The sequence below is a fragment of the Salvia splendens genome, chromosome 11, assembly GCF_004379255.2.
Source record: "Salvia splendens isolate huo1 chromosome 11, SspV2, whole genome shotgun sequence".
Classification (NCBI taxonomy): Eukaryota; Viridiplantae; Streptophyta; class Magnoliopsida; order Lamiales; family Lamiaceae; genus Salvia; species Salvia splendens.
This window is the reverse complement of record NC_056042.1, coordinates 12,089,029-12,099,520: the sequence shown is the minus strand read 5'-3', so window position 1 is coordinate 12,099,520 and position 10,492 is coordinate 12,089,029. Positions and strand designations below refer to the sequence as shown.

General features: G+C 35.7%; 1 protein-coding gene across 1 annotated transcript; it reads right to left on the bottom strand.

Annotated features, from left to right (window-relative positions):
- Positions 1 to 1,262: 1,262 nt before the first annotated feature.
- On the bottom strand, positions 1,263 to 6,062 carry LOC121756064 (T-complex protein 1 subunit epsilon-like). Its single transcript, XM_042151522.1, has 9 exons — positions 5,756 to 6,062; positions 5,175 to 5,493; positions 4,427 to 4,775; positions 2,580 to 2,712; positions 2,429 to 2,481; positions 2,227 to 2,329; positions 1,877 to 2,043; positions 1,683 to 1,796; positions 1,263 to 1,587 (listed from the first exon to the last, which is right to left on the bottom strand). The coding sequence occupies exons 1-9, from the start codon at positions 5,952 to 5,954 to the stop codon at positions 1,417 to 1,419; spliced, it is 1,608 nt and encodes a 535-aa protein (XP_042007456.1). The 5' UTR covers positions 5,955 to 6,062; the 3' UTR covers positions 1,263 to 1,416.
- Between the last annotated feature and the right edge of the window lie 4,430 nt (positions 6,063 to 10,492).

The following is a 10,492-nucleotide window of genomic DNA, read 5'->3' as shown; positions in this document are numbered from 1 at the left end:
ATCACAAAATGACTTGGATTTAGCACCCATCGCCCAACTTTTTCATAAATAAAGACGCATAAAATCCAACATGATTTTAGGGGAAGATACAAGCAGCAAATTTGATAATATAATTCATTCGTCCCAACTAAGATGATAATATAATTCATTCGTCCCAACTATGATAATACACTTTCCTTTTTAATTTATTTCAAATAAGATGACATATTTATATTTCTCATTTCATGTGGCACATTTACTTTTCACACGTATTTTGAGAAAATCATAATAATAAATACTCTCTCTGTACACCTTTCATTTTTAGTTTATCCACTAAGACGTACATTTTCTATATTATAAAATAAATATCTCTCCTCTCTCCTCATTAAAATATTTAACTACATTTTTCTTTCTACTTACTACACCTAACTCCTACTCCTATAATCTCGTGCCACTTAAGAATATGGACAGAAAGTAAAGTAAGAGAGAAATATAGAAGGGAGTCTCATCTATATTATTTTCTTTCTTACTTTAGTTTACCTCTAATTTAACTAGTACTCCCTCCGTCCCACCACAAGTGATTAACTTTTCATTTTGAGTTGTCCTACCACAAGTGATCAATTTTCTTTTTTTAGCTAAAAACAAAACATCAACCATCTCTTACTTTATTCTTCTTCTTTTACTTTATTATCTCTTTCTTACTTTATTCTCTCTTACTTTTTTCTCTCATATTTTACTCTCTCTACTTTAACTCAATACATATCATTTTCTTAATTCCCGTGTCCAAAAGAAATCCATCACTTGTAATGGTACAGAGGGAGTACTATTTATTATGATTTTTCCAAAACACGTGCTATAAAGAAATGTGCTACATGAAATGCGACATATGGAGTACACCCTCCGTCACATAAAAGATGTTTCACTTTCATTTTTAATTTGCCCCATTAAAGATGGGACCATGTCTATTTTTAGAAAAAGTTCCCTCTCACAATAATATAAATATTACATTTTTTCTTTTCACCTACCACACAAAATAAAACCTCCTAAATTACCGTGTCACCCCACAAGTGTGACAACCTTCGTGGGACGGAAGAAGCATTTTTTTTCCTCTAATTAATAAGACTCATCTACTTTTTCTTTCTACAATTAAATATACAACTCCCTTTTCCCTTCATTTAATACTTTCATCCACCTTTCTGTCTTCAATTAAACAAATTAACAAACTTCTAAATTCCTGAAGACCAATAAATGATGAGGGAAGTAAAATGCCACGAAAGAAAAAAGGAGTACAAAATAAAACCATTACCAGAGATAAAATCAATGTCACACACAAGTTGAAACAAAGTCTCAAAATCGACCGATTCAGCAACCTAAATATTGTTGCAGTAATTTGAAAACAGCAAAATTTTTAACATTCAACCAAACCATGTAGAAAGATCAATACTCTGAAGGTGAAATAACATCATCAATCTTCAAAATCATCTTCACAACTTGAGTTGCAAGCAGAATCTGCTGCTGTTTCCCTATCAGAGTCTCGAAAACGTTCTGCTCACGCATGTCGTTCGTGCCAACATCGTTGCAGTCGATACCGCAGCAGTTGTTATTCTCCTGCACATTGAAAGATCATGTCCTGTGTTCAAGTTCACCATAACAATATCACGATGAAAAGAGTACACAATAAATGAAGCAGGGTGTGGTATTACTTTGATTTGCTGAGATTTCACAGCAGATAGAGTTTCAATAGGTTGGAGGCCGCTGTTTTCAGCCAGCGCCATTGGGATAGCATCTAAGGCATCTGCGAAGGCTCTGATTGCATACTGCAAAATCGAAATCAAAATCGAAATGTAAAGCTAAAAAGTGTCTTGAAAATGAAGATGCAAGAGGGATGTGGGCGGACCTGCTCGACTCCGGGGTACTTATCAGCTGCTGCTTCAACGGCAATTGAGCAGGAAATCTCAGCTGAGCCACCACCATATACTATGGAGTTGTTACGGATGAGATTCCGAGCAACACATAAGGCATCATGAATACTGCGTTTTGTTTCCTCTATCATCATCTTGTTACCTATGCATTGTCAAGAAACAGGAATCAATTCAAGTCCATGTCTGTTTCGCATTCACCTAGGAACTTAACCAAAGTATACAAATAACAAGTAGTGAATTGATTGTAGACAATCTCAGCTGAGCGTCTGGTTGATTGAAAAATCATATCAAAATGTAGAACTAGAATACATAAATTGATACCTACCACCACGTATAAATATTGTTACGGCTCTTGAATTCGCACAGTGTTCAATATATATCATCCGATCCTTAGTGGTGCCAAAAGCTTTTTCCCGAACCAAGCCAGCCTGGCATGTGTAACACAAATAGTTCAGTCATACGGTGTGTCGTCATCTAGGATGCAAATATGAACTATGATGAAAGGAGAACGTGTGGTAGAAACTTACCTTGCCCAATTTTTCTGTTGTCAACTCCTGAAATCTGGGCACAATTCTCCCACCTAGTAACAAAGTCAAGAAAGAGTTTCATGAGAAAGGCCAGATAGATAAAGTAACACAAGTATAAGAAGATTAATATAATTGTAGGATTTCCAAAAACCTGTGGCAATGGCTATCAGCTCTAACTCCACGCCACCAACCCATCGAACAGCAGGCAAATTCCTGTGCATCAACAAGTGATTTGCCTCATCATCAAAACCCCATTGACAGATTACCAGAGTGGCTCCAACATCCTGTGACACATTGATGGTTTCAATTACACTAGTGTCTTTACCTCTCACAAAATTTCAAGCATATATACCAAACATAGATCCTACCATCACAAGGATCAACATGATTTAACACAAACTTTGTCAACATTGAAGAAAATCAATGAAGAAGCATACCAATGTTATCAATCTCGTATGGCGGCTTATGGCGGTTTGCCTAAAAACCGCCACAGTGATATGGCGTATTAGTATCGCAGACAATGTTATGGATGGCGTATGGCGGCTTACGGCGGTGAGCCCAAAAACCGCCACAGGGATATGGCGTATCAGTATGGCGGGATATGGCGATCGATAAATAAATTAATAAAATATTAGTAATATATGTATATATAAATTCAAAAAATTAGAAAATAATAAAAAATTGTAATATATCAAGTTATCAACTATTAAAACAATAAATAAAGCATAAAGTCATAAGCAATTATATAATATGCCTACCATAATAAGTCTTAGTTCAACAATCAAAATATAAAGTCATCATCACAAATTCATAATACATATCAAATCTAAATTAAAACCATCCTCAATCATCACCATCCCCAACATAGTCATCCTCCACAAGATAGTTATCCTCATCCTCATCGATATCATCGTCCTCCAACGAAGTAGATCCTTCTTCTTCATCCCCAACTTCTTCATCTTCCAATTCTTCATCAACAAGCTCTCTTTCTTCAACCACTGTCGCCAATCTGCCTTTCCCTAATTGGCCTTTCCCTTTTCTAGATGTGGTTGTGGTTCTTGAGGCTTTCCTAGAACTTGATGATGGAGAAGCTTCTTTTCTTTTCTTAGACCTAGTATATGTGATAGGCTCTCCAATCCCCGACGACTCGTAGACAGTATCCCAATCAAGTGAATCTCCATCAAAAACTCTATCACTGATACAATTTCGGTTACCTTCAAAATCTGGGCAGTGGGCTGCTCTAGACGGACCGGCGGCAGTCGGCGGCGGGCGGCGGCGACGTGACTAGGGCAGTGGGACTGGGGGCGCAGCAGGTTGGGTTTGTTTGTGAGGGAAAGAGATACTATGAAAAAAATCCAAGATTTTGACTTAATTGGCATTTTATTTCATTATTTGGGCCGGGTTAAGGGTTAAAAATCATTTGGGCTGTGTTATTTGGTAATTGGGCTAAGGTTTGGGGCAGCCCAACCAAAAGTGACGCCATAACTGCCATGGCACCGCCATGGCGCCTCACTCATGGCGGCAAATGGCGGTCGCCATAAAAAAGTTTTGTGGCAGCTCGTGGCGATGGCGTTTTTTCCAAAACCCGCCACGCAATGGCGCCACGGCGGCGCCATGGCCGATTTTTAATAACATTGATCGCAGATATGGCGGTCAATAATTAAATAAATAAAATAATACTTATATATTTATATATAATTCAAAAATTAAAAAATATTAAAAATATAACATCTAAAACACTTTAAACAATTAATAAAGCATAATATACCACTCTAACCACCATGTTTCTTGCATAATGCCTTATTCCTAAATGCAGTACACACGCAATGTTGTCAAATGTGGGATATGACGGTGCTATGGCAGCGACATGGTGCTATGGCGTTTCCACCACCGAACGCCATGCCATAGCGCCATGGCGCCGCCATATCCACTATTTGATAACATTGAAGCGTACAACAAAACAATGTTCAAACAAAAGAATATGCAGAAATAGATCACCTTGCATTTTTGAACCATATCATCGAAGTACTTCTGCTCTTGTTGACGCAAAGTTTGGAACTTTTCCACAGTATCAATATCAACCTTATGTTTAGTCTTTGGCTTCGGAGGCTCAAAGGGGCAAGTCAAAATTGCAATATGTGCATCCTCGATCTGCTTAGGCATTTGGGGATGACTCATGTCTTTGTCTACAACAATTCCATAAATTAGTTCCGTATCCTCGAGCTTCCCACCAACTTTTCCTTCTACTTTAATTAAGTCTAGATTGACATCCCTCCTCTCTAAATCTGCAACAGCGAGCACGGCTTTGACTGCAATCTCAGCCAAACTGCGCTTGCACCTATTCACTCTGCAGAGAGCATATTTTACATTACCGAAACAAGTCAAAATCAGCAGATTGAAGTGTTAGGATCTGAACAGTCAATCAAATGATAGTAACTCAAAAGTCCATCAAGCACATCTTACAGGATTAAGACAATAATATTTAGAAATTGCCAGAACACACAAAAAAAATCGTTCTGAAAAGCTGCAGCAGCAAAAGGTAACATGATGATTCCAGTAGAAATTCATCAAAAAAGTTCTGATCTGGAACTTCTAAGAATAAACACTTCACTACAGTTCACAGTACACATCAAAAAAGTCGAGAAACACAACAATGTCCAAACTCAGACAAAAAAGAAATACAATATACTCAAACAATAGCATGAGTTTCTCAGACAAGCGCATATCAACTGCAAACAATGCTTACATCTTGGATGATAAAGTAGTCATACAAGTCCGGATTAAAGGCTCCGCATCCGCGCCGCTAAATTCAAATTTATGCGCTATACGCTCCAAATGCTCAAAGGAAATCCTAGAAGCCAGTTCATATCCCTCTGCAACCCTAATTGGGTGAATTCCACGCTCCAACAGCTTCTGAGCTTGCTCCAGAAGAGCACCAGCCATTACAACGACTCCAGTTGTCCCGTCTCCAATCTCATAGTCCTGACTCCGAGACAGCTCCACCATAAGCTTAGCAATCTGATTGTCAACATCCATCTGCTCCAAGATGGTCGCACCATCATTTGCTGACACCAAAAGTAAACCAATTTTCACACAGAATCTCAACAAATTCAATTCACGAAGTCATCTAAAACCCTAAGAGCTCCACCAAAAGCACAAAACAAGGAACAATTTCTACACAGAAATTCAACAAAATTCAAACTGAAAGCTATCACGAAGCTACATGTACTAACAAAATAACAGAGAATCTCAACGAAATTCACGAAATCAGAAAGCTGCAGGCGTAATCCAAAACCCTAGGAGTTGCAAAATAGAGGGAGTGCTTACTTATGGTGACCTCGCCATCGGGGCTCTGGAGCATCTTATCCATGCCTTTAGGGCCAAGGGAGGTGCGGAGGATGCGAGCGACGGCTTTGCCGGCGGCGATGTTGGCCTTCTGCGCATCAAGGCCACGCAATCTGGTTTTCTGCTCCTGCTCGCGTAAGATGATGAAGGGGCGGCCGAACTCGTCGAACGCCAGCGCCATTGTCGCGGATCAAAGCTTGAATCCGGTTCGAATCGGAAATGAAGAGTGCAGGGAAGGAGAGTGATGTGAGATTTTTCCAGAAGATTCAAGTATGTAAGCCCTAGTTTACTTGTAATATACTGATTTTTTTAATAAAATTCAATGACACGCCCATTTACTGTATTTCTTTTGAGATAATCGGTCGTTTTTAAAAAACCTGGCCCAACTAATAAATTTAGTTAAGAATACTTTCGTTGTATTTAGCCCATCTTGGCTATCCCACAGATTTTGAAATATGCGTCTTCTCTTAATTTGATGATCTTTTGAAATGATGGATTAAATTCACTTATTTTTTAGAATATAGACTCGAAGTATGCAAATTTTTTAGAATAAGAGTTTTAAAAAAAAAATTATATTTATTCTCTTTTTTTTTCATTCCTAAATAATTATAATTGACCAAACTACCCTCTGACGTAATTTATCAAAAGTTCAATCTGCTCCACTCTAAAACCAGATCATCCATTCCACCCCAAAAATTCAATCGAAATTCTCACATCACAAATCATTTCCCTTTTCAAATTTCTGAAAAATCAGTCACTTTGGGAGTTCTATAATATATATTAAATTGATATTTAAGTATGTATCATCCAATCCATGTTTGAAATATCTGATCAAGCATTACACGCGTTAATTAAGATGGAGACTGAAAGAACAGTGAACCCCACTCACCCATTGCTGCTTTTAAATATGCATAGAAAACCAACACAGACACAATCACACACCTTTAAAAAGAACTAAAAAATTGGAAAGATTAAGGTGAATTATTCAGCCATTACAGCATTTCTGTTTCTCCAAATAATCTCCATTGTTGTTCATCGCTGCTATGACTAACTTGTGAATCGTGATAGACACTGGAGGGTCAGAGGTAGTTTGGTCAATTAGAATTATTTAGGAATGAAAAATAAGAAAAAAAGAGAAGAGAATAAATATAAAAGAGTAAAAAACTCTTATTCCGAAAAATTCGCATGCCTCAAGCCCATATTCTGAAAGGTCAGCGAATTTAATCCCTCATTTTGAAAGGTCAGCGAATTGAGACCCATATTCTGAAATCTCTCTGGTTGGAGATATCAAATTTATATTTCCTTCGTTCCATGAAAATAAAAATATTTAAAAGAAAAAACGATAAAGTAGGAAAGAAAAAAGTGAGTTAATACAAATGAAAACGTCTTAGTTATGTTGGGACGTGCTAAAAAGGTATACGTCTTACTTAAACTGGAACGGATGAAGTACTATTTTTTAATATATATCTCACCGAATTTTTACAATTGTTCTATATTTGTTACTATTATTCTGTAAAAAATGCAAAAATAAGTTTATATTTGCAATATAATTGAAATTTTTTACACTAAAAATGAAATTTAATGTATGGTAGGAGATGATCTTATATTTTTAAATATCAAATATATTCTCCAATTTTCATTCATCAACGTTATCTATCAAATTCAAAATATCTTTTTACTCTGTCTCTCGAAACCCAACCATCTACATCATCGATAGACAAAAAAAAGGTTTTCCCTCAAATAATGAAAAACAGTTTCAATTCAAAAAAATATTGGCACCCAAAAATAAAATAAAAATTGGTCAAATTTTGATATTTCTCACAAATTCTAAAATTGGTCAAAAATATCACAAATTTTAAAATTGGTCAATCACCATATTCGTCTAACTCACGCGTATTTTTTATCCTACTTGGCACTATTAAATCAATTTTGTTTTCTAAATAACTTTATATCCTACTTGACACGAACTTAAGAAGTAGTCTAAAATATCATAAATATTTCATGCTTGTCACTTAGAAAAAGTTTTTCGCCGTAGATATCTTATATGGGTTGATTGGGAAATATAATGTAAAGTTAGAAATAATTTAGACAAATTTTAAAATTTGTACAAAATATCAGAATTTGACCAATGTCCCTTTCAAAAATGAAAACATCTCATAGTTTATCTACTTTTTCTCATGTCTTCCACAAGTGAGATTGTTTTTCATGGAGGGAATAATATATACTCCCTCCGTTCCACAGTAATAGAGACATTTCATTTTGAGCACTAGTTTTGAAAAAATGATAATAAATGGTTCAAGTAGAGAAATAGTAAAGTAAGATAGAGAATAGAGTAGATAATATTCTTCTCTACACTATTCTATATCTTACTTTACTCTTTCTCTATTTTAACTATTTATTATTATTTTTTCAAAACGAATGCTCAAAATGAAATGCCTCTATTACTGTGGAACGGTGGAAGTATGTATTATGTATATATGGAGACCTTAAGAAACAGAGTGAATTACATAAATTGCCCACCGACTTTGGATTTGCACCATTTTAGTTTTTGGACTTCAAAAATATTTTAGGAGATCCCTGGACTTTGATGTAGTCACATTTTATCATATTTTTGGAACGAAATGTCCTCAAAATCATGGAGGGCATTTGTGTACTTTTGTAACCTGCACTAATTTTGTCGCTCTCCCTTCTCAGCTTTGAAAATATCTTTGGTGATCCCTAAACTTTGATTAATCACATTTTTTTTTTCTTTTTGCACTTTTTGAAATACTTTCAAACCTAAAATATTAAATATAAGTATATTTATGAACTAAATTAAGGAGAGAGTATGCAAAAGAATTCTATGATAGACTAATTAGTAATTAGGCCATTAGCAATGGGGCGCCCTAAGGCGCGCCCTATATGTTTACTATTGTTTTATTAATTAATTTAAATGTTTTCAAATATGTTTAATACAAACTAATTAAAAAACACAACGAGTAACTAAAAACCGGCGAAGATTGCATTGATTAAAAATTAATACATTTATAAAAATTAAAAAATTACAATACGAATTAAAAATTAATACATTTATAAAAAACCTTCATTTCAATCACACAACATAAACATCTTAATAACTCGAAGAAGCAAATTCTCGTTTCACCGAATTCTACTTTTTAATCATAAATTATCATTTTTTTATCACATTATCATCTTAATAAATGTATAAAACAATTTAGTTTTCAAGATATCTCAACTATTGTTTGTAGTCCAACGGTTTGGATTATTGCCTTCTAAGCAATAGACCCTGGTTCGATCCCCGACAAACGCATTTTTTAAAGTAAAATGCGTGCCATCGTCCGCGTCTCCCACGATGGCGCGCCCGATGGCCATCGTCCGCGACGTAGGGCGCGCCTGATCGGGCACCCACAATGTGGGCATCGTCCGCGCCCGAGGACGATGGATGCCATCGGGCGCCCCATTGCGGGTGCCCATATGACTGAAGTAAAACTAGGATTTAAAGTTGTTTATGAATTACATTCCGTTCCTTTTAAACCACCACCCATTGAGCAAGTCACATGTGAGCAGCACATGAGATCTTGTGGTTGCCTTGAGCCATCAAGTCCTGCCAAAAATAGCATTTTAATACGAAGATTAGTTCCATTATGGGCACAAGATGTGACTAAAACATGAGATACAAATCCCTATCATGTTGTGGTCGTGAGGACCTCAACCTCCTAAACTAATTGAAAGGGCTTTTGACCTCAGAAATCACGATCAAACATTTCAAGAAAGTCTGAGATGTCAACTACCCGAGCGAATTTGTTGTGCATTAAAACTATTGTGAAAACACATATAAATTCTGAAAGAGTGGAGGATATGTTACATTTACCAGTCACATGGAGAGTTCACATTCGGTCGAGTTTGGCATCACTCCAATGGAAACTCAACTTTACTTTCAAATCGGGATGGATTCTTTCCAATCATCAGGTATGTATAGCTCTTAATGTGATGCGTAGATATGTTGTGATGAAATATTTTCCTTTTTTTGATAATGATGAATTTGAATGGAGTATGCAATGAGTTTATAATGTTGACGCTGAAAAAATAATTAGAACTTCTATGATTTGATCTATTGTTCGATAATACATGGAAAAAATGATCAATTAGGAAAATATATCATTAACTTGGGTTATAAAGTTTCCAAGTGCTTGGATGTGTGCACTGGTTGTTTTTGCAAAAATTCATATATGGGCATTACAATGCATTTTGTTAATGACTGTTTGACTTGAATAAACATTTGATTGCATTTGGAAATTTCTCACACCACACACAGGCAACAATTGCTTAATTAATCATTCAAGTTTTGAATAAATTTCAGTTAATCAATAAAATTTTTTTGATTGTTTTGATAATGCTAATACTGGTTGTATAGATACTAATCAATGCATGTTCTTCAATTATTGTTCATATATTAAATATAAGCGTTCAAGATGCGATCGATTTGTGGCAAAAGCACGTAGATCCTTAGAATTGTTGTTAGGTTAATTTATTGCAAGTCTCCTTTAGGTAAAGCTTGGAAGAAATATCGTCAATGCAAGTAGTGTAGGTACACCAATTTTCATATGAATATATCAACTCATTTTGGAACTTGGCGCACAATATGTTGGAATCTACTTTAGAACACAAGGAATATTTATATTTTTTTACACAACTTGCCCACATATCCCTTCTGATTTG